The 26147-nt window shown below is 52.6% G+C and overlaps 2 protein-coding genes across 6 annotated transcripts; one reads left to right on the forward strand and one right to left on the reverse strand.

The window, feature by feature from the left end:
* Window positions 1-815: 815 nt before the first annotated feature.
* CEND1 (cell cycle exit and neuronal differentiation 1) lies at window positions 816-18558 on the reverse strand. 5 transcript variants are annotated; one of them, XM_048306501.1, is made up of 3 exons: window positions 18453-18558; window positions 11239-11375; window positions 816-9123 (listed from the first exon to the last, which is right to left on the reverse strand). In XM_048306501.1, exon 3 carries the CDS (start codon window positions 8954-8956, stop codon window positions 8564-8566), a length of 393 nt encoding a protein of 130 aa, XP_048162458.1. In that variant the 5' UTR covers window positions 8957-9123; window positions 11239-11375; window positions 18453-18558; the 3' UTR covers window positions 816-8563. The 5 variants fall into 5 exon arrangements, with proteins under 5 accessions (XP_048162458.1, XP_048162457.1, XP_048162460.1 ...); XM_048306500.1 differs by lacking the exon at window positions 11239-11375; XM_048306503.1 differs by lacking the exons at window positions 11239-11375; window positions 18453-18558 and adding an exon at window positions 18330-18417.
* On the forward strand, window positions 17826-26061 carry LOC125327197 (NACHT, LRR and PYD domains-containing protein 12-like). Its single transcript, XM_048306480.1, is given in 8 exon segments — window positions 17826-18006; window positions 18009-18044; window positions 22048-23743; window positions 24275-24406; window positions 24640-24810; window positions 25033-25206; window positions 25330-25500; window positions 25654-26061. Coding segments are annotated over 8 exon segments (2748 nt in total). The 5' UTR covers window positions 17826-17840; the 3' UTR covers window positions 25856-26061.
* Window positions 26062-26147: the final 86 nt, after the last annotated feature.

Below are 26147 nucleotides of genomic sequence, written 5' to 3' on the forward strand. Positions count from 1 at the left end.
ATGCCCTTTTTCCTGACCCTGTGGAACTTACAGGATTTTTCTTCCCAGTTCTTAAGAAATTAAATTCCAAAAGCCTTCAGGCTTCTGCTGGGACCCTGATTGGAGCTGGTCTAATTCAACATCAACCCTGTGCAGTGACACGTGCTGCCAAAACCGTCCTCCCCTCCCTGAGCCCGGAGGGAATCTGTGTCCAGGGACCCCACGGACATCACCCAGTCCTCAGGGGATGGTTTGTCTGGGAGGTGTTCCCAGGCCATCTTAGAAACAAAACCAGAAAATCAGCAGGAGAAATCTGGCAGGAGAAAGGTCACAGCAAAGAACTGGGGGCGAAGTCTGGAGACCAGCCTGCAGGATGGGGAATCCCTCGGATCGGAAATGTTTCCCTTGTGTCTCGGGGTAAATCTATGATTCTGTTTAATTCCTGTCTGTGAATAACAATGGTCATCCTCTGCCTGCTTTCCCTGGGCAGGCTGGAGTTTATTTGGGGTAGGAACTGCCTTTTCTCGCAGTTCTCAGTGGGATCACTAATCCTAGAAAATATTGAGCCTTCAGGAAACATAGACATAGAATCCTGGAATCATAGAATGGTTTGGGTTGGAAGGGGCCTTAAAGTTCACCTCGTTTCACCCCCTGCCATGGACATCTTCCACTATCCCAGGTTGCTCCAAGCCCCGTCCCACCTGGCCTTGGACATTTGCAGGAATGGGGCATCCACAGTTTTCTCCGGAAAACCTCCAGAGGGAGCACAGCCAGTTCCACTCGCACCCCCACGTACATGAAGATGCTCACGGGAGGAATTATACAATCTCTCTATGTGTGTGTATATATATCTATATATAGTTTATTTCTCACAATCCTGGTAAGAGTTACAGGTGTATTTGGGAATCATTTACAGTTTCACAGCATATGGAGTGGCCATACAGCTTGTGATGTGAGTAACATACAGCGTGTAGAGAGCACACGATTCCGACCCATCCACCCACCACTCACACAATGGGTTTCCAAAGCTAATACTAGATTCAGCTACGGAGAAAGCCTGGAAAATGTCAGGGTACAGCGTTGGGTGTCGTACAACACTGTCAGTCACAATGGGACAAGCTAAACTACTTTAAATTTTCAATCTAGTATTTCTAGTCTACCTGCATTATTGCATTTATACGCTTTTTTTGTTTTCAAAGTCAAAGTAAATAGAATACTATAAGGGAAAGGAAAAAATTCTTGACTATTTTAGGATTTGAGCTGCAGCCCATACAAAGTGTCCATAGAAGCATAGACAAGATTATAAATTCAACAAGGTATAAATTAGCTGGATAGCTTTGTGTGTAGGTAGGTGTCCATTTCCCTCCAGGAAATGTGTCTAGCAGCATATTGTTTCTGAGAGCAAAAAAAAACCCCAAACCTGTATGTTGAACACAGGTAAAGATGTGTAAGTGACAAGCAGGTCTGTTTGTACAGGGAAGAAATCAAGGTGTCACTTAGAAAATTCCTATCATTTGGAAAACACATTCTGGAGCTGACTCAAAACCTGCCAACATCATCAGAAAGATGCCTGAGGCTTCCAAAGGAACAGCAGGCATTTCAGTCTGATTTCCAAGGGCTTTGGATCAGTCCCTGGAGAAGTAACAGAATCCAAACAAACCAAAACCAAAATAAAAATCCCCTGTAGTCTGACCTTTGAGTTCCCTTCCTACAATTTTGGTTTCTCCACAAACTTATAGCCAACCTGCACCTACCACTGGAAGAGAGTTGGTTTCCTGGGGAGGTGAAACTGCAACTTTTAAAGGCTTCAGTTGAAAGAGTCCTGGGAAAAGGCACCAGGGTTATGAAGGGCTGCTCAAAACTCAGTAAAGCCAAATTATTCCCTTGTTGGTTGGTTGTTTTTTAACCAGACAAAATTGTGTGGCACCCTTGTTCTCATCAGCTTGCCCTAGCAGCTTGGCTGCTTGAAGCAGCCATGGCAAAACCAGGGATACAATGCAGGACTTGACTGTTGGAAAGGTGATTAAAGATTCCTCTTGTCCTGGTGGGAGCTTTGGTGCTGCAGCATCATCACACAGACAGAAAGAACCTGTACGTTCATGCTTGGGATGCCGCGCTGGGGCTGAGAAATGGAAAAGTGACTGAACTGTTTGTGAATTGCAAGATGGGAACAACCAGAAAAGACATGGGAAGAGCCAGTCCAAAGTCTATTTAACCCAGGTTATGCTTTCAGCAGAAAAAAATCTATTTAATTTGAAGAACATCTAAGAGCAGAGGGCACGAATCCCAGACTACTGCATATCCAAGCACATACTGTCCAGAGGAGGGAGCAGAGCTGTAGTACAAAGTAGATCCAAACTCATGAATTTGGAAAGCCAAAGGCTCTGATCTCTCACAGGATTTTGAGGCCTTTTATGGTCAATTGAACGCAACGTGAATTTTAGAGGCCCAGAAGTCCCGCAGTTCTCTGTCACCCAGTGACACCTGATCAGCCCATTCAAAAGGGACAATCCTTGCACTTCCTGCACCCTCACCCCTGTCACAACAGCTGCTTCTTTCAGGCCAGCAGAAGTGCAGGTCCTCAGCTTCAGAACTTCTCCTTTCCCTCTGTTTTTGATGCTCCAGAGGGCTGAAGGAGCTCTGGCTGCAGCCAAGTGCAGTGTGTGCTCACACCATGTCAGCCCCTCTCGAGCAGCCAGAACACCTCAGACCTGAATGACAGGGAAGGACAAGAACGGGACCTTCCTGGGAGTTTGTCATCCATTACAAATCCTGTGGCAGATGAGCACTAGGCCTCTTGCAGACTTAGACCCTCAGGTCTAAGGTGAGGGCAGATCAAAGCTTCACACATTCCCTGCTGTGACACATACAGGCCCAGCACTGCCTGTATTTTTGGGGGACCACCCAAAACCTGCCTTAGCCAACCCAAAATCTGCTCCAGCCTTGGGCTATGGAGAGGCCACATCTGCAGAGCTGCCCAGGAAGAAAGTAGGGAAGGGAAAGGAAAGGGAGTACAGTGCAGTGGCCAAAGAAGGAGAAAAGAACAAGCAATGAATCAGATCAGAAACCAATGGAGCCCCATCGTTTGTAGCAGCTGAAGATGTGTGAACAGACATCCCAGGAATCAGGGAATTTAAAAGGAAAGCAGGTCACAGGGCTGAACTGATGTCTCAAAAAGAAGAGGAAAAAGCCATCATAAACCCACTTTATTCAGTGGATTAAACCCCCCGAGGGTTGCTGGATGGGGGCACAGGCTCCATGGCTTTTTGGGGCTGTTGGGCAAGTGTCATTCATAAGACCCAAAATGCGCCAGCAGATCCTCAGCACCAGCAGATTTCTCTCCAAAAGAGTAAAGGACCAAATACCTCCAGTGTAAAATACCAGGAAATATTTCCGATTCCAACATCCCGCAGTGAGAATTTACTGGAGTACAGAATTGTTATGCTCCAGATCAAAGCCAATTCCTCTTCATGGCGGGAAGTGCCCAACCTGTGCAGCAGAACTGCAGCCAGCTCATGAACGTGATGCTGCTGCCTGCCCCTATGGACCTCTCCTGGCTTTGTGGTGAAGGGAATGACACCATAGCAAGGTGCAACGGTCTTGGAAGGAAATCAGCATTCCTGCTCCAGCATGAAGGCATGGCCCAGGAGGATGGAAGTGTGAGCAGGCTGCATTTTCAGTCCTTGTCATGGCAAAGCACGGGAAAAGAGAACACAGCCCCTCTTAATGTCCTGGCAATTCCCCTTAATCATGCAGAGTTGGTGATAGAAAACTTCAGGTATTTTTCTAACCTTTTAACATTGCACAGAGCCAGCAGGAATTCATCTGGAAAAGGCAATTAGCAGAGGTTAATTTGCACGGCATCAGAGCTGGTCATTTTTGCCTTTTTCTGAGAAAAAAAAAGTGAGGGGGTTAGGATATAAAAGTTAGCATCCTTACCAAAGCTATTAAGATAATTAAATAGTGCTTTTTCTCTGCACTTCTCTGCTTTGTTCCTTGCACCCTCTCAGAATCTTCACTGACTTGAAGCTTTCCATGAAGCTGATTGCAATTCCGAGAATTTCACCTTTCAAACACTTTTTTTCATTGCCTTCCTTTTTTGGTTTGTTTCTCGAAAAATCATTTTCCTCTTCAATCTTCAGCACTGTTATTTTCAACCAATTCTAAGAATAGTTAGAAGGCTGCTGAATTCTAAACCCCAGTAGCGTTTCCAGGAAAAGCAGGGAATATTTTAAGGCATAAATCATCTCTCACCAGCTCCAGGGGTTTTTGGTTGTTGTTCATACACAAATCCTGATGCCAGTATAAGCAGGGCTGCCTCAGAGAAAAGACTTTCCTTGCACTCAGCCTAAGGAACGTTTGTGTCAATTTAGAAATAAATGTGTAATTGAGATGATTTTATGATGACCTGTGATCATATCCCTGGTGCCAACAAGAACTCAAAGGCCAGAGCATGGTGAAGCCAATGGAAAAATTACCCTTGTTTTCAGTGTTCTATGGATCAACCCTTAAACTTTAATCTTTCAGAGACACAAATGGATGTTTAATTTATCACCCAGCCCAAGGGATCTAAGAAATGCTTCAGGGCAAGTGACTGTTGAGTGCTTTAAGTGAGCCCCAGGCGAACAGCACCTGCAGGAATGCATTCTTACCCTCTCAAAAATGCTGCTGCATTATCCCCTGGCTGCCAGATTTGTTTGCATCCTGCTGCAGCACTGTGAGGAATAACAGGACTTATCCACAGGGTATTAAATAAATAGGAAGAGGAAGCAGAAGCATAATCCATTTCATCTCTCTTAAAATAGAAGCAGCAAAAAACCTTCTACTGAGTTGTCCAAGACAGCATAATGACATCTTTATATTCAACTAAAATTTATGATTCCCTAAAAAGAGATTGAGATCGGGTGCAGTGATTGAATCGAGAGTTTTGGTGATAGGCTGAAAGGTCTGAAACCAGTTTTGCCAATTTATAATTTATCGACTTGATCAAAAGAGTAAACTAGCAATCTAGATCTCTTCAAACCCCAAGCACAGACTCTGATTAGTTTTAAGCGTTAATTCACTCTCCCCACAGAGATGTCACTGGAAGGACTTCATACCACAAAAACCACACAAAGAAGGACATCAAGCAAATAACGGCGTGTGCTCAGTATGAGAAAAGACAACTATTTATTTAGCACAGCGAGTTCAGTCATTTAAGCCTTCTGCTTCGACAGATTTGGGGCTGAGAGAGGGGGATTTGCTCCCTCGGCCTGGTGCTCGCTGGACATTTTTGGCTCAGAACGAAAGCACTGCACAGCCTGGCACAGTAAGGCAGGAAAGGAGGTGTTTGCAAGTCAGGGCTGCGGCACGCTGTGGCATCTACACTGGATCTGCCCGGCTCAACACTAGACTCACACTTGGAAAAGCGCTACAGCACAGTCCAGGATACTCTAAAAGTGCCTCATTTTAAAGCAAAGAGCCCACATGACTATCCAGGGAGGGGAGCAGGGGCTCGGGGCTCTGAGCACGACGGGCACACCACACACTCAGAACTTCACCAGCCAGACATTCCTTGCACTGAGGAGAAACCAGGAGCGGAAAGGAATTCAGGAGCTGCATGGCGTGGTGGGAATGGCACAGAGAAGACATCACAGACACTTGGCGTGAATGCAGGGAACAAAGGAAGGGGCATCTCCAGCTTGGATTCTCTCCCCCGCCAGACTGCAATATACGACACAAAGGTTTGTACACACACACACGCAGGATGTGCTTCAAGGCAGGGCGGTGCACACACACACACACACACACACACACAGAGACAGGTGTTTTCCAAACCAAACTGCCAAAGAGGTGGGTTCCAGGTGCTGAACCTGGACAGCAGACTGTTAAGTGAACATAGGAAGTGGAAAATCCCTTGGGAACTGGACACACTACGTTCAAAAATCCCTTTCAAACAGGACATACCAGGTTTGCTGTGCAGGGAGGGCTCGAATGAGTGACATGCCCAGATGAGGAGCCGCAGCCCCATCGCCACCTCTGTGGTGTTTCTGGATGAAACTGGTGGCCTTGCATCCGAGTGCTCTAAGGGCAGGCAGGGTTTGGAGATGGAGAAAAGGTTAAGGCCATTGGCTGAGAACTGTTTTTCCCCTCTTCTGTTGCCAAAGGTGAAGACAAGGAAATAAAAAACATTTTAGAAAGTAAAACTGGAGACTCGAGTAAAGCAAGTGCTTCATTTTCCTCCCTCGATCTATCTATGCTGGTCAGGGCAGAATAGATAGATGCTGTGCCTAATGTCACACACTGCTAAAAACAATCCTAGGCCAGAGCTGAGAGGGAGGGAGGGGACAGGAAAGGTAGAAATATCTCTTGAAAACAGACGTCACTGTCTGAAATCACCACCCTACTTGGCAAAACGTGAACCGGAGCAGGAGGGGGTGATTTCCTTTCCTTCTGAGCAATGTAAGCTAAACTTCCTGTGAAAATTTCCCTGCAAAGTTGTGCTTCAGAGATCTGAGGGGAGAAGAGGACCCTTCTGCTTCTAACTCTTCCCCAGGCTGTAAGTGACACACTGCTGCTGGTAGACACATCCACAGTTCATGCCAAGAGTGCTTTAGGCTACCAGGATCTCACCTGGAGCTGTAGCCCTGTTTCCCAAAACTCCTGTGAGCCCGACACACCCACCCTTGTCTCTGTGCTGGCAAAAGTGGAGGTATCAACCTCCTGCTGCACCAGGACATGGCATCTGATATTCCCAGAGGCCATGCACCTTCGGGAATATTTTCTGAGCCCACCATAGGAATAGTCATGCATTCCAAGACCATGTGCATTCAGCAAGTCAGATTTGGAGGTAAGTAAGACAGATATGACCCAAGAGAATTGCCCGGTCAGGTTATGGTCAGGTTATACCACCCCCCCACCATCCTGTCCAGGGACTGTGCCAGAGGCAGCACCTGAGGAATGCACACCTCCTTCTATCCCTGCAGCCCCTGAGTTCCCCCATCCATCTCAGCCAAAGGTGCACAACGGGCTCTGTAACAGAACTCACCCCTCTGTGTCACAGCCTCTCTCTAATCATCACTCCTGCCCCTGCCCATGGGCTGTGGCCACTGCCAAGCTCCTGTTGGACCTCGCCTAATCTCTGATCCAACTTAAACCCAAAATGTAAGGGGTTTTTATAACACTCTTTGCAGCAGCCAAGAGAAGCCTAATGGAAGCTTTCAGAGCCAGATCTCCTCACCTCTTGCTGTTTAGTGCTGAGCATCGAACAAAGGCACTAAACACCCTCTCTCCTCCCCCTCACAAGGTCTGGCTTTAGAGCCAAGGTACTCACCCATGAAATCAGGCTGCTCCTGAGGGCTGGGAATTTGTTTCCATTTCCAAAGCGTGGACGAGTTACAAATCCCTGCTACTACTGTCACAAGAGGGAGGTAAGAAATCCACCCAGGACAGACTCCAGTGCCCTTGAAAGGGGTTTCCCTGGTATAAAGCAGGTAGGACAGTGTTACTGTCATGGGGTCCCAGGTCCTCTCTGCCCCTAAGACCAGCTCCTGTCTCCCCTTTTCCTGTCTTCCCATGTGCTGAGAGACCACAGCCTTCAGTTGGGGAAAAAAATTCGGTGAAAATCCTTATCCAAAGCCCAAAAGAATGAAGACAAATACTCCAGCCAACCTCGAGGGAGCTTGGACTGAGGCCACAGCACCCTGCAAAGCCCAGCCTAGCTTTAGGAAATACTAGATCCAAAACAAAGTCTCTCTATCCCAAACACTGCCCACGTGACCCTGGCGAGCCCTGGGATCCTGAAGACTGCAATGGGACTTCTCCAGGCCACAGCACAGCCCCTCTGGTCACTGTTCTGCTGGCAGCTCAGCCAGAGGAGTGACCAGATGTGACATCCCAGGCTCACACTCGGCTCTGCCACGCTGCAGTCTCTGCCTGCAGCCGCCCTGGTTCCCCCGGGGCACTTCCCAGGCGGATGTTCCAAGGTGGGACGGTGAGCAGCAGGTACACAGACACCGAATAGGGATTGCCCGTGGCTGTTGGGTCAGGGAGTTGCCTCTTCCCTGCCACTGCCCCTGCACTTCCCTTGTCCCAGGGTGGCAGGACAAACATCCCCAGCCCAGCGCAACACACGAGCTGAGCCTTAGCACTTCCCTTCCATCTTCTTTACCACAGCCCAAGTTAAAACAGAACCAAACAGAAACCAAAACACAAAGTGGGGACTCCAGATGGGACGTAGAACACTTTGGACTTGAAAACGGGACTGCAAGGGGGAAGGGGGGGGTGTCTCCCAGGAAGGACAGCAGTGGAGGGGAGGGGACACCGTCATTTACACCGATCAGGAGAAGCTGTAATCTATACACGGTGGTATAAGCCAAGATATATTACATGAAAGAACACACTGAGTGCATGGAGTTACCCACAGCGGGTCAGACTGGCACAGTTGTCTTGAACAAGACCCTGGAGTTGCAGTTGGTGTTTGTTGTTGACCTATCTAGCTCACTCTCTATATATATAGCTATGTATAGAATTTCTCTGCATGCATTTGTCTCAAAAGGAGCTGTACAGCTGGGCTGGGTTTCTCATCCCCACCCTGTCTTGGTCTTCATTTTTTCCGGGCTAGGAATGCCACTCCCACAACCACAGCCAGCGCAGCCACCGCCACTCCTCCGACGATGATCAAGGGCTTCATGTTGTCGAAGAAGCTGCCCGGTGACTCCTCGGAGCTGTTTCCCTTGTGGTCAGAGTCAGGGGACTGGCCACTGGCCTCCTGCATCTCTGTGGCGGCGGGGCTGGGTTTCAGGTTGCTGTGGTTGTTGGCGACAGCGGCGTCACCGCCTGCCTTCTTGGTGGCTGTGGCAGGAGCAGGCTGCTCTTTGGGGGCCTCCTTCTTGTCTGCATTTGTGGCAGGACCAGGGTTGGGCTTTTCTGGCTTCCCGGAGCTGGCGGCCTTGGCATCGGGTTTGCTTCCACTTCGGACGTTGCCTTTGGAATCCATCCTAGGGGTGCTGTGAGCAGCAAGTGGATGTGCGGAGCTATCCCAGCTCTTCTCCCTTGCCTGGCTGCTGCAGGAAGCAGAGGAGCCACCCGAGCTCAAGGCCTGGGACCAGTTGTTTTGGGATGCTTGTCACACTGGCAGTGTCCTACCTGGACATGATACAGCACCTGGAGGAGGAAGCAGAGCAAGGAGAGGTGAGTGACAGGGCAGAGCGAGCCAGTGTTGCTCTGCCTGGAGGTGACGGAGGAGGAAAGAAAGGAAAACTGAAAAACTGTTGGCTCCTTCTTTCAGAACTGTGAACTCCATTCATAGCATTTACTACAGGCTCTGTGCCTACAACAATCACAGAACCAGAGAATAGCCTGGGTTGGAAGGGACCTTAAAGCTCACCTCATTCAAGCCACGGGCAGGGACACCTTCCACTGGATCAGAGGGCTCCAAGCCCTGTACAGCCTGGCTTTGGACACTTCCAGGGACAGGGCAGCCACAGCTTCTCTGGTCAATGAGTGCCAGGGCCTCAGCACCCTCACAGGGAAGGACTTTTTCCTAATATCAAACAGGAACATCAAACAAGTTGGACTGACTGTCATCTATGGCTGCCACATCTGGGCATCCATAGTCCAAGTCCACCCGGGCTCTGTGTGTATGAGGCCATTTGTCAGCGATGACAAACTCACATCCAACCAAATAAACCTTACTTTGCCTTTGCTCACCCTTTCCATTCCTTCTGGGTAAGGAGAGAACACTTTGTTCCATGGGAAAGCAGATGGATAGATCCTCCCTGCTTGTCTCACCCTCCACCCTTCCTTTCGCAGCACTAACCCAAGGTTCATTTAGGAAGTGGTTAATAAGTGATCTTGTGTGATACTCTCCCTTCAGATGTGTACTGCAGGAAAACCAGGATTAGTTCCTCAGTATTCACAGGTATCAGGGATAAAAGGATTATTCCTGCCAGCATTTTGGTGGAGCAACAGCAAAACAAAGCAAGTGCCAGATCCTCAGCTGGTGCAAAACAGAGAATTGACTGCATGGATTTACTGCAGAGCTGATCTCTTGGTGATAGAGACATCTCACTCCTGTCTTCTTTCAGGGTTTACTGGACTTGCCTACGGAGCCAAACAGGATGCTGGCGATCAGCTGGGGCTCTCTTCCCCAGTGATGGAAGAGGTGAACAGCACGGCTGCACCACAGGAATTCAGCAAAGGGACAAAGTGGGCTTTGAGGAGACGTAAAACCACCACAACGACCTCACCCCACAAACCTGGCAGGGCAGGGTGATCTGAGGATGGAGCTCCTGTGGCTGCACTTCCATGTGATGGGAGGAGAGGACAATGCACTGGGCATTTTGCCACCAGGCTCTGGCAGTTCAGCACCACATCAGCTCCGAGATGAGGAAATAAAGAGTAACCAGGAGGCAGCACCGGATCTGAGCTGCCAGCTTTGCTGGCTCCCCGCTGACCTTCAGGGCTGCCAGGAGCCTGCCGGGAGCTTTCTGCCTGCTAAGTGAAATCAGAGCTCATTGTCTGGATCGAGAGCTGAAGAGTCTCCTCAAAAACCTCAGCAAGCAGAGGTTCCTTCCACAGCAGCTCAAAGGGCAGATCACTCCTCTAATGACAGGAACAAAGTCCCAGGGATGCAGCAATGATCTGTGCTGCTGACTCTTCTGGAAAAGAGGCTGACAAATGTGGGGCTTTCATCTCCCTTTAGGCAGGAATGGAGGAAATCTCACAGAAATGCCAGGTTTGGGTCTCGAGCAAAGCTGGGCAACACCTTATGGCTCCTAAGTATAAGATGGAAACACCTCCCTCTCCTGCTCTCCCTTGCCATTGCTTGGTGGCCACCAGCTGCTCCAGTGCCAGGCAGCTGGAGCAGACTGGGGGAACTGCAGCACCAAAATCATGAAATTCCATAGCTCTCACAGAATATCCCAAGTTGGAAGGGACCCACAAGGATCTTCCAGTCCAGCTCCTCACACTGCACCAAGCCCACTGACCATAAAACTGTATTTCTCATTGACTGCAGCTGGACAATGCTTGCATTCCCTGGTTTGGGATACTAAACCCTTTTGGAAAGCCCAAACTGCGCCACTCTCAGAGTTTGCTGAGTGTGTATCAGACTCTTGGGCATCTTGTAGCACACAGACCCCACCCCAGATGTTCACCCAGCTTCAGACATCACTGTGGCTTGCGACTTGGGAAGGAAACGCAGGCCTGGCCAAGTGCAAGAATATTTTCCTCTTGGTGCTCATTCTGTAATATTTCTGCAGGTATCACCTGCCTCACCTTTTCCTGTGCTTCCAGAGAGCATCCATACTGCTCTGTCAGCACAAGTCCTACATAAATCCAGGGCTGAGGCTGCACACAGTCACTCCCAGGACTCTGCTCCTCTGGTTTGGGATCAATTTATCCTTTTTTTCAATCTGGTACAATGAAACACAAAGAAATAGTAAGAGGAGCCCACAACTGAAGGGGGCTCAGAGGTTAAAGCAGGAAGAGTCAGATTAATCATAGCATAAATATTAAATTACCTTTTTTGTTGCTTTGATATCAGTTAACTGGGCCACTCACACACTGATATCCATGTGGTTACAGCACATGGACCAAGCATTAAACTTCTGCTCTTTCCCTAGGAAAACCATACGCAGCCTACAGAGATGGTGAGGTAAACCACAGAGAGGGCAAACTCACCTTTTTGCTGAGAAAGGGGGACCCTGCACAGCCCAGGCACCTCAGGGTTTATCCACACCCTTCACTGATCCAGATTCCTAGGGGCAGGAAAGCTGATTTCGCTTGGAGCCCATGCTGGGCTGTGGAGCTTTGTCCTGCCACCATGCCCTGCACTGCCACAAACACAATTTCCTGATTCTAAGTGAATCTCCACTAAAAGCAACAAAAACCCCTCATGAAGCTTAGAAAAGGTTTTAAAAGATGTAGAAACCGAACTAAGCCAAAAATCAATATTGGCAGTTCTTAAGTGCCTGCATAAAAGGGCTTTTGTCTGTGGTTTTCCATCACTGCAAGTAGCCACAGGATCACCCAGCACCTCTCCAGACCCTCTGGCCTGACTCCTCCTCCTCCTCTGGGTCCTGGGTACCCTTAGCAGCACATCTTCTTCCATCCCAGTACTTAACCATCTTCTGTGTGCTCTTAGCTCCCTACCTTGGGAATCATCTCTTGTCTCCATCCTGTACTTCCAAAGGCATGACAATGGGCTCACCTTTAAGCATCTCTGTCTCCCCCAGACTGAAGAGAGGTGCTTTCCTCATTTCCAAAAACTAAGCCTGCATACAAGGGTTCCCCCCCATTCCTTTGTCTCCTCCTCTTGCCTCATTCCATCACACCAAGTTTTTCTCTAATAACACATTTTCCTACCTTTGCTTTCTTCTTTATAGCTCCTCACATCTTTTTATTCCTCCCTTCTCTCTTGTCAGTTGCTGTCTCTGCCTGTCTACCCATTCCTCCCCCTTCCAGCTCCCTCTCTGCCTCCTACACAGGCAGCAGCACTTGGGAATAAGATTTTGTGGGAGACAGGCTTCATTCCCTCCCTTTTCCCTGCTCCATGCTATTTGTTTAACAATCAGTGCCCTTTCAGGGAGGTTCTCATTGCCAGCAGCTACGCAGCTCTTTCTCAGGCTGGGAAGAGGGAGCTGGCTTAATAAAACCAGGGATGATAAAGGAGAAAAAGGAAAAGGAAAGCCTTCCAAATTGCTGCTGCTGCAAGGATTGGCACACAAACACCACAGCTCCCCTGGGATGCTCCCAAGGTCAGTGCAGTCGGACTCACCCAGTGCAACAAGCTGCCCTCTGCCAGAGCAACAGACCAGCAGAGGAACAGCTTCCTTTGGCTCCCTGAAGGGCACCTTTCCTGCCTCAAATCCCAGCAAATCACCAAACACATCTATTCATCTGTCTCCTGCGTGCACAGATGAAAGCTGCATCAATCCTGCACCGAACGGAGCGGATGAGTCACTGCTAAGCTGTGCCACAGCACAGCTCCATCAGGATGGCCCCTTCCCTCTGCAGGGACAGCCCCATCCCATCCCCAAATCGTCTCATCCTCTCCTACTGCTTCCATTTGGAAGAGAAAGTCAGTCACACTGCAAGACCAAGGAGCTGCTCCAGGGTGTGGGTCTGGGGTGCAGTGGGAAGCTCATCCATAGGGTTTTTCCCTCTGTTATGAAAAGCAGCGCGTTTCCATCGGGTCCTCGACTGCTACACTGAGACTTGCAGCAAGGAAGGATTTAACAACACAGTGGGGTTATGTATCAGGATTTATTCTGCAACAAAGGTTCGTCCCTACACTCCAGGTGTCCTCCAGTTGGAAACATCCATCTTGGAAATAGCTACTGACATTGTCTGACCTGTGCAGAAAGAGCCAGAGATGGCAGGAAACACCTTATCTTCAAATCTTCCCCCTTATTCCCTAATCTCCTCTTCCTTTCTTTGTCACTCCTGCCTGTCTGGAAGAAAGGCACTCATCCCCCTGTGCACAGGACAGACAGACCCCTGCTCTCCCTAAGGAAACAGCAGTTGGCACCAAAGGTGGCTCTGGCACAGCAGAGGGAGCTCCTTTCCCAGCACTCTCATCATCCCACTCTCCTCCACCTTCTCTTCTAACCCCTAAGGAATGCAGCTTGGACCACCCTGTCCTTTGGGAAGTGTCCTCAGGGGTCTGTGTCTGTCCCTTCTGCCACCTGTGGAGTGATCTGTCAGGGCCGGAAGGATTTGTGTCCAGTCCCCTCCTGCAACTGAGCAGCACATCCTGTTTCCCGGTGCTTCAACTCCCGATTTCCAATGGGGAAAACCAGCAATTCTCCCTTTTTCTGAGCTGCTGAGGGAACAACCGCGTTAAAGGTGGGGAGATGCCAGGCAAGCACCCAGGAGAAGGACGGCAGAGTAATGACTAAGCCTTTCCCCATGCCCGAGAAGTGCAGAGATGATGAGGTAATGCACCGCCTCTGATATTACCATAAATATTAAAGCAGCTTTACATAAGGAGCTTGTGTTCCCTCAGCTGCCATGAGCAGCTCCCCAAGGAAGATTTTAGCTCCCTTCCAGGCTATTTCGGCCCCCGGCTCCTGACGCAACGCACGGCAAACGTGATAAAACACAACGCAAGCCCCACGCCAGCAGAGTCACTTGTCACAGATGCTTTCAAACGGCCTCAGTGCTGCACAGCAAGGGACAGGCTGTGCAGGAACCTGCTGTGCTTCCCAGCCCTCCCAAATCCAACCCTCGGAGACAGCAGCACCAAGTCGCAGCAAACACTGGTGACCCAGTTCACTCTGATGAGATATTTATGAATCCTTTTCCCAATCTGTTGTTTGTAACTCCCCACATCCCTCCCCCCGTCCCTGGATTAAACATTTCCCTCTCAAACAAGCCCTTTGAATCTTGTTGTGGAGCGTGTCACATGCTGGAAGTATTTTAGCAGTGGCAGCAGCCTCAAATCACTGCCACGGGGGGAGATCTGCCAGCCAAGCTGCTGCTCCACGGCTGCGGCAATTCCTGCGGCTGCTCCAAGCCACAGCACACTCCTCACTGGTCCAGCTGGGGCTGGCAGTGACCAAAAACCTTCACCCACCACCCCCAGAGCCCCCAGAGAATGGCCAGGAGCCCCTCCTCACTCCCAGTGTCACTGAGCCACATTCCCTCTCTCCCAGGCTGGGCAATGCATCCACACTCAGAGATAGGGTTGTACCTGGCATTAAGGTGAAGTGTGGGAACAGGATGGGTTCCTGTAGCCCAGCAAAAGTGGTTCTGCCCTCCATCTGCAAAGGGAAGGGCTCTGGGATACAGACCCTGGGCCACCAACTGCACAGAGGTGTGACACCGGTGCCAGAGTCCTCTCTGGAGGCTGCCAAGCCATGCTGCCCACACAGGTGACACAGCACTTCAGACTCCCCCTCCAGCAAGAGCCCAGGAACAGGACATTTATGGTCTTTTTCTGCACCACAACCTCTGCAGATGACAAGCTCTGAGCTAAGCGTCACCTCTGCAAACCACACACATCCTGTCCCCAAAGAGCTGCTGGGATGGATGTGGCAGACATTTTATTCTCAGAGAGATGGAGGTGGCATTGCAGACACACCACACTCCTGCCAGGGGCTCAACCTGTGTTCCTTTGGGGGCTTTTAACCCCAAACACAGCTCCAACCCACCCTGGTAAGACACCCTGCTTGTACACAGCCACGTGCACAGCAAAGAACAGGCGGTACCAAACCACCGTGGGAGAGAGAAGATTTTGTCTCCAGCCACATGCTCCAACTGACTCCGTAGGGGTGGGTACTGAGTCACATCCGGCACAGCGCTGGCCTGCGGTCGGCATGAGAAGTCACACCTAGCAAGGCCCCTCAAGTGCCACCAGCCCCCCCCTTACAGCTGCACCCTCAGACACATCTTAGAGAAAAATAATTTCTAGAATTTGACAGAATCTGGAAATACTTTGCTAAGGCTGGGTTGAAAATACCCTGCTGCAAAGTCTGGCTCCTCAGGGTCCTAACACAGTCCCCAAAACACGGTTCAGAGCACCTCAATTTGCTGTGCTAATCCCACTTTAATCTTGGGGTTGAACCCCCCTCAGACACAAAATCAAATTCGCTTTTCCCTGGTATAGTGTATAGTTCCTTTTTTTTTTTTTTTTTGTAGCAGAACAAAATTGTAGCTTTTACCCTTCAAAAATCATGAAGTGTTAGATCTTGAGCCTCTCCCTGGCAGGGCTGAGCATCCCTCACCCCGAGACAGAAATTCAGGGAATAAAGGAAAGGCTTCTCAGCCTGGATGACTTTCTGGTTCCATGGCAGCTATTTGTCAGGACACTGGGTCAAAGCACTGGAGCAATAATGGGGGAACACTTTGGAACAGGAATCCTGGAGCCTTAACCCATGAGTGTGACACCTCACAGGGATCTGGGTGCATCCTGCACCCTACCCTGGGCAACTCCTCATGTCTTGACTTTTGCAAACCCACTCAGTTCATTTCTTTATAATGTTTTTCCAGCCCTCCCAGAGCCAAAAATTCAGTGCCAGCAACACCCTGGCTGGGGCCATGGGGCTTGTCTTGGTTCCCTGCTCAGCTCTGGGTCTGTGGTACCAGCTCAGGGATAACGTTACAGCGTCGGCAAACATTCCCTGCCTCTTGGAAAAGGGTGAACACTCATTCCTTCCAACCACAAAGCCTTGCTCCTTACCCTGGTGCCAGCTCTTGGGAAAAGCCTTTGGGAAGAGGGCAGATGCTTCCAAATAGGGGTGCTGCTCCCAAAGCTTCAGGAGGCCAATTCCCCTTCTGACAGATCTTGCTTTTAAGGCTTCTTCCTCCCAGGCTTGTATCCCAAATTCAATATCCACGAGCAAGAAAGGATGAGGGGTATATGTGACACAGTGAAATAGCCCCAGCCACTGCAGGAAGCAGCAGCAAATTCAACATCCCTCCCCAGTTTACGGGCATCCTAAATCCATCCCTTCTGCCTGATGCGGCATCACCCCCTTTGTGGCTCAGCTGGGGCCAGCAAAAAGATTCTGGAAGCAATTCCTCACATGCAGAGTTGCATCTGGAATCTGGCAGCCCCTGAATCTGCAAGCGTCAGCCTGAAAACTGTTGGTCTGCAGCTGAAATCTAAGAAGCCACTGCAGGCAGATGAGGGGCCAATTCTGCACGAGGCAGTGACCTTCCAGGGAGGCTCCCCACACTCTCTGGGGTAAAACCCATCCCTTACCTTGTGCAGCAACACCAGGGGACTCTCCTTCCTGGCAGAAAGCTGAGAAGCATCTGGGGAAGGATGGCCAAAGCTCCTCCAGCACGGAAATCCCTCCCTCTGCCCCATCTGCCAGCTCCGACACCTGATCCAGGATGGGGACACTGTGCCAGGGTGTTCTCCAGCCCCCCATCCCAGCAGCCTGCCAGGGGAGGGGATGGATGCAGAGGGATGAAAATCCACATTTAGGGGAGATCTGGGGTTTCTTCCCCCACCCTACCACAATATCACAGGGTTAGATGTTGGTGTTGGGCACCGTGGCTGAAAAAGGACAGATGGAAAACGCTGAAGGTCAAACCTGTGAAGGTCAGACTTTTGGAGGTCAGTCCTGAGATGGAGCAGGGAGCTTAATCCAGCATAGTCCATCCTCCCTCTCCTGACAGCATCCTGTCCAAGCCCCACCCAGGAAAACGGGGCTGCAGCAGGGAGGTTTCCCCCTCTTGTCCCAATACCCAAGTTCTGCCAGCCTGACCTCGATTCAATTTTAAAATCCTCTTCTTTCCTCCTTTGCCCCGCCCCAGAAGCCACCAGAGGGACAGAGAAGTAAACAGGAGCAAATCAACAGGTCCCTGCGAGCACACATCACAGGGATGCACGTGGATGCACAGAGAGCAGGGACATCAGACTGAAGGGCCTGAGACATTCCCAAAGCATTCCCTCCCTGGAAGCACACACCATGACTCAGGAAGCCTGGTCTGCTACCCACCCCTCTTCCCACTCCTTCGGTGCAATACTCTCCCTTCAAACAGGCACTATTGCCTCTGATATCTTTCTCCCTTTTGGGTGTTTTGGGGCAGATTTCCCTTTGTGAGCTCCTTTCCAGCACAATCCCAGGGTTAAATCAAAGGATACACACCCCCTAATTGATATCACATTCCCCCTGCCTAACAAAACAATCTCCTTTCCTCGGAAAAGGTGACGGCTGAAACCACGCCGCTGGCTGTTCCTCCTTCCCTCCTGCCTCAGGACTGACAGAATTGAACAGAGTCATTAAATCCATCCAGGCAGAGCAAAAGGCAAACAAATCCCACTGCCCATGCAGATGGGAGGGGGAAAACAGCCGGAAAACTGCTCAAAACCTTTAGGGAGGTGCACCAGCTCTCCTGCCAAGGCTGGAGGGGCTTAGCTGGGGATGCTGCTTCCCCTCCTCCCTCCCAGCAGCCCTGTTTCCGGCACATGGCCGGCTCCGCTTCCCTGTGCCCCGAGCCCTCCTGCCTCCGGAGCGCTGCTGCGGCACCCAGGGCCTCTCCTTCCCGCCGGCCCAGCTCGGATCGGGGGGAAGGGCTCCGCTCGGGCCGGACGGCACAGCCCACAAAGGCGGCGGCGGACGCTGCAGGTACGTGGAGGCAGCAGGAAGCAGCGGGCAGGAAGCGGGCAGGAGGCACCCGTGCATTTGCACAAACACCTTCTGTGGCTGCCTGACCTTCAGGGAGCAGAACGTGGGAGCTGGGACGGGAAGAGAGCCACTTGGGGCCGGCCATCCTCACCGTGCTCCTTGTTCGGGGTCAAAAAAGCACTTTTTGCCTCTTACAGTGAAACCTGGGGGGGGCGGCTCGAGAGGCAGCCGGCATGGCAGCCCCCGGCCTCCATCCCAGGCGGCTGCGAGGAGGTGGACACTCACCTTGAGTAGGTAGCTCCAGGTCTCCATTTCGCTTTGTCACCCTGTGCAGGACATCCACACGTCCGGGAGCCGGGAGCCCCGGCCCCTCCGCCCCGCGCCCCCCATCCCAGCAGCATCCCTTACCTCTGTCCTCCGGCCGGACGAGTCACACCTTGGGAGCTGGCTCTTGCGCAGAGAGGAGGGAGGGAGGCAGGCAGAGGAGGGGGGGGAAACTTGGGAGTTTCCCACAATGCACCTCTGCAGACTGCATGAAGATGGGGGGGGAGGGCGCTCCAATCCAGAGGGAAGGGCTGGGATCTGGAGGGGCAGGGTGCCAAGGGGGGCTGGAGGGTGGTAAAGGCAGCCCAGCTGCATCTCCACGTCTCCCATCATTTGGGGCTGAGCTGGCTCAGCAGTTCAGGGCTGTCCCTGCGGCACTGACCCCTCTGCTGCTCCATTTGTTTCTCCTTCAAATCCTGCCTGGATTTGCAGCAATTACAGGAAACACAGCAACAAAGTGGGGTGGACACACTGGGAAGAATACCTGGGAGGGGGCCAGCCTGATGAATTGGGATGCCTGTGTGTAGACCACAGGCAAAAGGAGTATGAGCCTCCCCCCACCAGGATAAGGCATTTCCAACTGAGATGATCCCTGGCAGTGAGTTAAGGAAGGGCAAACTGACTTGCCAAGGAGAAGCTCTGCACAGTGCAGGGAGGACACTGAGATGCTGCACCTTGGGGTAGTTTTGTACCAGCTCTGCTTCCCTTCTCCCCAGACCGCTCCTTGTCCCAGGAGGCTGGGGTTTGACACCCCTTTCCAGACCAGAGCCGGAGCACTGTCAGACAGCCAGGCACTGCCGGACACAGCCGCTTCCTCCTCATCCTCTTTCTCCTCCTCCTCTTCACCGGCTAAAAGCCTCACCCCCTCCAGCCAGGTACAGGGCTCAAATTCCCATCCCTGTGTCACTTCCTGCTTATATCCCAAACCTCAGCAGGTTCTTTTAGCCCTTATTTCAGAGCAAATCAGGCTGTGTGCTGCTTGCCCATCTGCCTCCATCAGTTACTTTGGACCCACCAAACCACCCACCAGTGCCCAGCCAGGTGCATGTCATGCCTAAGAAATACTCAGGCTGCTTAAATCCCAGTGCAAAGGAAAATCCTGCCCATGTTTGAAGAGAGCTGCAGAATGAGGGGCTGGATGAGGGAACCCAAATCTCCCAGGACAGCCTGTGCTTCCAGGGGCTGCTTTGGGATGCAGGTACCCACACCCCCTTAGGGCAGGGATGAGCAAGGTTATTCTGCTGTAGTCCTTGGCTCCAGGAGCTGGCTCGGCTCAGACAGGCTGGCACGGACAGGATTAGCTGTGGCTGATGCTGATGTTCCCTCTGTTCCCTGTCTGGTCCCGCACCCAGCAGTGCCAGCACTCCCTGCTCTTTCAGAGACTTGTGCCAGGCACAGCCAGGACCTTTCCATGGCTCCAAACAGCTGCTTCCCCTTCCTAACGCCTCCCAAATCTGCTGATCTACTGACAGCAGCAGAGGGGCTGAATTCCTGCAAAGCTGGTGAAAACCCACGGTTTAATGCAGGAGACACCCCCAAACCACCCCTTTCCAGACTAGCAAAATCTCTTTGCTACTTCTGTATCAGGCAGGAATATCCTCAGGGTGGCAGGAGGAGGGAGGGAACCTCTTGCAAGTGGGAATTGCCAGGTCTGGTCCCCAGAGCCTGGATGAGCCGAGGCTGGGGGTTGCGGTGGTGGTTTCCTTACGTTCACACACTCTGCCTCTGCCTTCGGAGATAAACAGCCCCACGTGATGCTCTCACACGCCTTGGACCGGAATTCACATAATACTTAAATTCTGAATTTAAACTTTTTTTTTAACTGAGGTAGGAAAAAGGGAAGCAAAGGAAAAGCTGTAGAAACAATAAACTTCCCCCGTCTCCCCATGGCAGGGTCACATCCCCCCTAACGCAGCACAGGCACAGCAAGCAGCAGCCCTGGCTGAGACACAGCAAGGTGAAAATGGCTTTTTCAAGGTCAGAGGGAGTGGGAAACATTTAGAAACAGTGCTGCTGGATTTTCCCCCTCCCTCTCAGCTCACAGCACCTCCCAGGAGGAGTTAGCAGGGATAAAGACAGCCCCGACTCCTGGGGAGCTCCCTCCTGCAAAACCCACACGGGAATGTTGGTGGCAGCAGCATCCTTGGGAGGGAACATAGAATCATGGATTTATTCAGGTTGGAAAAGCCCTCTGAGATCATCAAGACTAAACATTCCCAGCACTGCCCAAGGCCATCACTAATCCATCTCCCCAGGTGCCACATCCACACAGCTTTTAAATCCCTCCAGGGATGGGGACTCCACCACTGCCCTGGGCAGCTGTGCCAGGGGTGGACAACCCTTTCAGTGAAGGAATTTTCCCCAATATTCAGCCTAAATCTCCCCTGGCACAACTTGAGACCATTTCCTTTAGAGAGAAACAGTTATCCCCAGAATTATTTGACATCCTGCAAGCAGGAAGGACAGGGTGATGTCTGGCTCTGAGCAGGGAAATAAGGAATCCATAAGGAGTCCTTAAACTCCCAATGTGCCTTAAAACATCCTTTCCCCCTTTCTCAGTATCCCTCTCAGGCAGCTTTGCTAAACACATCATCCTGAAGCTTTTTTTTTTCCATCATGGAAAGAAAATCATCACTCAAAGACAATAAAAACATCAAGAGGGTTACCCCCGCCTAATCCAGACACAGGTGCGCTGTTCATAAACTGGAGCAGGCAAGCCAGGAGAGCAGGTCACAGCACAGGCTCACACCCATTTCATCCCTGAGCATCCAAAGCTCCTAAAGGAGCCTCTCTCCTTTCCTAGAGCCCCAGTTACGACCCACCCACACCTGGAGAGGGGGGAAAAAGCCACAGAGCAGCAAAACCCTGTGGCTGTTCAGGCAGCACCGTTTGTCCTCACCTCGAACTCCCGGGAAAGCAGGATGAAGGACGTTTCTCACAGTGGAATGACTTGCTGCAGCAGTCAAGGTGGGTTTGCCTGGCAGCAGGAAGTCCTTGCAGTGAAAATCCCAGCCCTGCTTCCCCTGGGGGACTATTAATAGCCTGGAATGCTGAGCAGCCTCACCTGGAGCCTCCCCACCAGCTTGCATGGGCCTGGGCTCTGAGTTCAGTCCTGGGCACTCCTAATTGAAGCAGTGCAGGGGGACAGGGTCACCAGCTCTGTCCAGGCAGCTCATCCCTGCAGTGAATTACATGGGCTTGTAATTCCTCAATTAATGTGTTGTTTAAAATCATGCAGTCACAGAATGGTTTGGGTTGGAAGTGACTTTAAAGCACAGAGCATGAAGTGCTCTCAGCATTTTTTGGCAGCCAGCTGAGCAGATCTTTTCCTCTTGGGATGGGATTAAGGATATCTCTGTGGAGATCTGTGCTGTGGAGCCCAGTACCTTTGTCCCCTGGAGCATGTGTCAGAGGCTGTGGGCAGCCTCAGGCAGTCGCATTTGCTCCCAGGTGGATGAGGATGATAAAACAAGAGTTGATAGATCAGGATCAGAACCTGGAGAAAGAGCCCCCAACGATCCAGAGTCCCCAAATCCTCACAAATTATGCTTATTGCCCCAGCTAGACTTAGGAAAGCCCTGAGAATTGGAGTAAGTGGCTGCTGATGTGTTGGGAGTGTGGGTGGGCTGGTGGGGAATCTGTCTGGGCTTGGCACTGACCCTGCTCCTCATTGGCACAGAGCACAGGCAGAACAGCAGAGAGCACATGGTCCGGGAGTCCCGCCAGAACAGGGAGCTGGGCGCCCGTCCCAGGGAGAGCCCATCCTTCCACAGACACTTCACCACCTTGACCATCACCAGGGAAGCTTGGAGCAAGCACGGAGCCAAGGATGGAGCAGTGGGAACCAGCCAGGGATGTGCCAACGCCGGCAGCAGAGCAGCCACGGCCGTCACCACCACGCTGTTTGAACCCAGTGGAGATGGGCAAACCCCGCAGGTCGTGGTGCTGGTGGGGGCCCCGGGGATGGGGAAGACGATGATGGTCAGGAAGGTGATGGTAGAGTGGGGAGAAGGGACGCTCCACACGCATTTTGACTTTGTCTTCTGCGTTGACTGCAAAGCCATCACCCTTCCCATGGAAGCCAGCGTGGCAGACCTGGTTTCACAGGGCTGTCCTGGCCTGCGAGTGCCAGCTGGGAAGATCCTGGATGACCAGAAGAAGATCCTGTTCATTTTTGATGGCTTCGAGGCCCTGGGGTTTCCCTTGGTTCAGCCTGAAGCTGAGCTGAGCTCTGACCCCAGGGAGGTGAAGCCGCTGGAGCTCACCCTGCTGAGCTTGTTGAAGAAGACTGTGCTCCCCGAGGCCTCTTTGCTCATCACCACAAGGCCAACTGCTCTTGGAAGCCTGGGGCAGTGCCTGGAGGGTGAGCATTACGTGGAGATACTGGGATTTTCGGCAGCCAGGAGGGAGGAGTATTTCCACAGGTATTTTGAGAACTCCAACAAAGGAGACATGGCATTCAGGTTTGCCAGAGGCAACCAGATCCTCTACAGCTTGTGTGTCATCCCTGTTATGAGCTGGACCGTCTGCACCATCCTTGAACAAGAGCTCTGTGGGACAAAAAACCTCCTTGAGTGCTCCAAAGCCACCACAGGGATGATGATGTTCTACCTCTCCCAGTTACTGAAGCACAGGGACAGGGACAACCCACAGGTCCTCCAGCAGTTCCTACTCCAGCTTTGCTCCTTGGCTGCTGACGGCATCTGGAAGCACAAGGTCTTCTTTGAGGAGAAGGAAATCAAAGACTGTGGCTTGGACCAGCCAGGTCTTCTCCCCTTCTTCCTCAATGAAAGGATCCCAAAGGAAGGAGAAGACCATGGGAGTGTCTATGCCTTCACTCACCTGCATCTCCAGGAGTTTTTTGCAGCAATGTTTTATGTTCTGGAGGATGATGGGGAAATGGTCAGCAGCTTGGGGAGACTTGAGAAGGATGTAAATAAATTGTTAGAAAGCTACAGCAAGTCCAGGAAGGATTTGAACGTAACAGTGCGATTCCTCTTTGGTCTGGTCAGCCAAAAATCCGTAGAGTACATGGACAAAACCATTGGGTGCAGAATTTCACCACAAGCCAGGGAAGAGCTGCTAAAGTGGCTTCAGGGGAGGCACAGAGGCCTCTCCCAGCCTTGCCAAGCACTGAAGGTTTCAGAGATGGACACTTTCCACTTCTTGTTCGAGATGAACGAGAAGAGTTTTGTGCAAAGTGCTTTGGGTCATTTCACTGACCTGGACTTGCAGGACACCAAGCTGACCCTGTACGACCAGATGGCTCTTTCCTTCTGCATCCAGCACTGGGATGGGCTGGGCTGCGTCACCCTCCAGGGATGCTCCTTCCACCGGCAGGATCCTGAGGCAGAGCTGGATGCGTCGGTGCCTTGGTAAGTCCTGCCTCTCCTTTCTTTAATTACCCAAAACTGCAAAGATTTCTCCTTCTCTGCCCCAAAGTTTCAGCTCCTCCCTCCCGAATACCAGCTTGGCCGTTCCCTGGGTGTTTAGTTCCTCGGCAGAGGATTTAATATTTTTGGGGAGAATAAAAAACACGTGGGCTCCTCCATCCATTGCCCACTGTGGGATTGATGGTGATGGAGCTTCTTGGCTCGACCTGGCCAGGCCCACCTGTGCCCAGGTGTCACTCTGGCTTCTCGTCCCTCTTCTCCCTCGCAAAGGGAGATACCCAGTGCTGGAACTCTAACTGCACCCTGTGGTTCACCTTACATCGCCCCGGGGGACTCCAGCGGCAATGCTCGAGATCCTTCACACCTCCAAAGCCACAAAGGTCCCTCCTGAGGAGCCCTCCCTTGCGCTGGAGGCTCTGCTCGGGGTGGGAGGGGTTGTGTGCCGTTGTCGGAGCCAGGAGCTCCCGGCACCGCTGAGGGCTGCGCGTGCCCCGCGGCTCTGTTCCCCTGCAGCTCGGGAGTCTCGGGAGCCGGAGGACATCCCGGTGTCCTCGCCGTGCGGCGGCGGCGGGAGGAGCTGCCCTGCCCCATACACCTTCTCTGCCGGGCGCTGCGGCACCGGGGCAGTGCCCTGCGGGTGCTCCGGTGAGAGACGCGCGCGGAGCCCACACCGGGGCCAGAACCTGGGGTGTGTGTGGGGGCACTCGAACTGCAGTGCAGCGGGTGAGTGGGTGGGTGCTGCCCTGGGGACACGGGCAAGTGGCCAGGGGGAGGCCGGGCCCCGTTTACCTGGGGGTGGGTGTTGTCCCTCGGGTTTGAGGGCAGGTGAGCAGCCGGGACAGGTGTGCTGAGCCCCCGTTCTCCGTGCTCTCCCGCAGGCTGCAGTGGTGCCGGCTGTCCGAGAGCTGCTGCGCGGAGCTGGCGGCACTGCTGGCAGAGCACTCTGGCCTGGCCCAGCTGGAGCTGGGTGACAGCTCGCTGGGTGACAGCAGCGTGCGCCTGCTCTGTGAGGGGCTGCGGACTCCAGGCTGCCGCCTGCGTGTTCTGCGGTGAGCACCCCTGGCATCCCTCGGGCATCTCGCACAGCGTGGACGTGAGAGCTGGGGAGGTGCCCCAAAGGGTCCCTCTGGGGTGGCATTGTGCCTCTGTCCCACTCTGCCAGGGCAAGGAGCTCCAAGGTTGTGGCACCAGGGTGGGGTCCACCACCATGGTGGGGTGGCACTGAGGGCACTCAGGCGGCTCTGAAGGTCTTTCCTGGGGGTTCCCATCAGGCTTCGGTATTCCCACATCACCAGCGCCTGCTGCAAGGATCTTGCTGCTGTGCTGGGCACCAGTACATACCTGGAGGAGCTGGATTTGTCCTTCAGTGAGGGGCTGCGTGATGCTGGCGTGGAGCTGCTGTGTGAGGGGCTCCAGCACTGTGCCTGCCCACTGCAGACACTCCGGTAATGGGCTGTGGGATGGGCCACTGCTTCCTCCTTCCTATCCAGAGCTCTCTCCTTCCCACCTGGAGCAGCTCACCAACCTGAGGCCAAAGCGCTCCTTCCCTGTTTCCCTCGGCCCCACAGGCTGGGCAGCTGCCGGCTGTCGGGCGCCTGCTGCCAAGCCCTGGCTGCGCAGCTGCTGCAGGGGCCCCGTCTCACCTGCCTGGACCTGAGTGACAACGAGCTGGGAGCCCACGGCATCCTGCAGCTCTTCCAGCAGCTGCGGCATCCCGCCTGCCCGCTGCGGAGCCTGGGGTGAGGGCCCTGCCATGGCCCCTTCCATGCCCGGCATCCCCGAGCTGGGCAGTGGATGCTGCCTGACAGGCAGGGGCGCACCGGCATCCCAGCTGCTTCAACACCGCCCTCCCATAACACCTTCTCCTCTTTTCCTGCATCCTCCATGGCCAGGCTGAGCGTGGACGGCTTCAGTCAGGCCCTGCTGCAGGAAGTGGACACCCTCCGGGCACTGCACCCCACCCTGAAGATCGGGAACCTCCTGGAGCATGACGTGCCACAGGCGGGGGCCATGGCCCGGCTGCCCTGCCACCGCGGGCTCCTGCCGGGGGGCAAGAAGGTGCTCCCCTCCTTCAGGAGACCTCCCCTCCTTTAGGAAAAGTCCGTGCAGCCACTAGAGCCATTCCCAGCCCAGCTCTCAGTGTTGTCAGTGGGTCTGAGCCTGCCCCACCCGTAGGGCACAGGGAACAGATCCTACTGCATCTGCGGGGGTTCCGGGTCCTGCCCTCTTCCTTTTCCCCTCAGTGTTGGCAGGAACAGTTGTGTGCATTTGGCAGTGACAAATAAAGATCCCGCAGCAGATCCAAGCAATTTCCCTCTGCTCTTTCCCCTGAGCCCACCATACCCAGGGATGCATCTGTGCTTCCAGTTCCTGCCCCACCTACCCG

This window comes from Corvus hawaiiensis, chromosome 6 (assembly GCF_020740725.1).
Source record: "Corvus hawaiiensis isolate bCorHaw1 chromosome 6, bCorHaw1.pri.cur, whole genome shotgun sequence".
Taxonomy (NCBI): domain Eukaryota; kingdom Metazoa; phylum Chordata; class Aves; order Passeriformes; family Corvidae; genus Corvus; species Corvus hawaiiensis.

Coding starts and splice junctions, on each gene's coding strand:
- CEND1 (XM_048306500.1), bottom strand. CDS start 8,956: ATGGATTCCAAAGGCAACGTCCGAAGTGGAAGCAAACCCGATGCCAAG.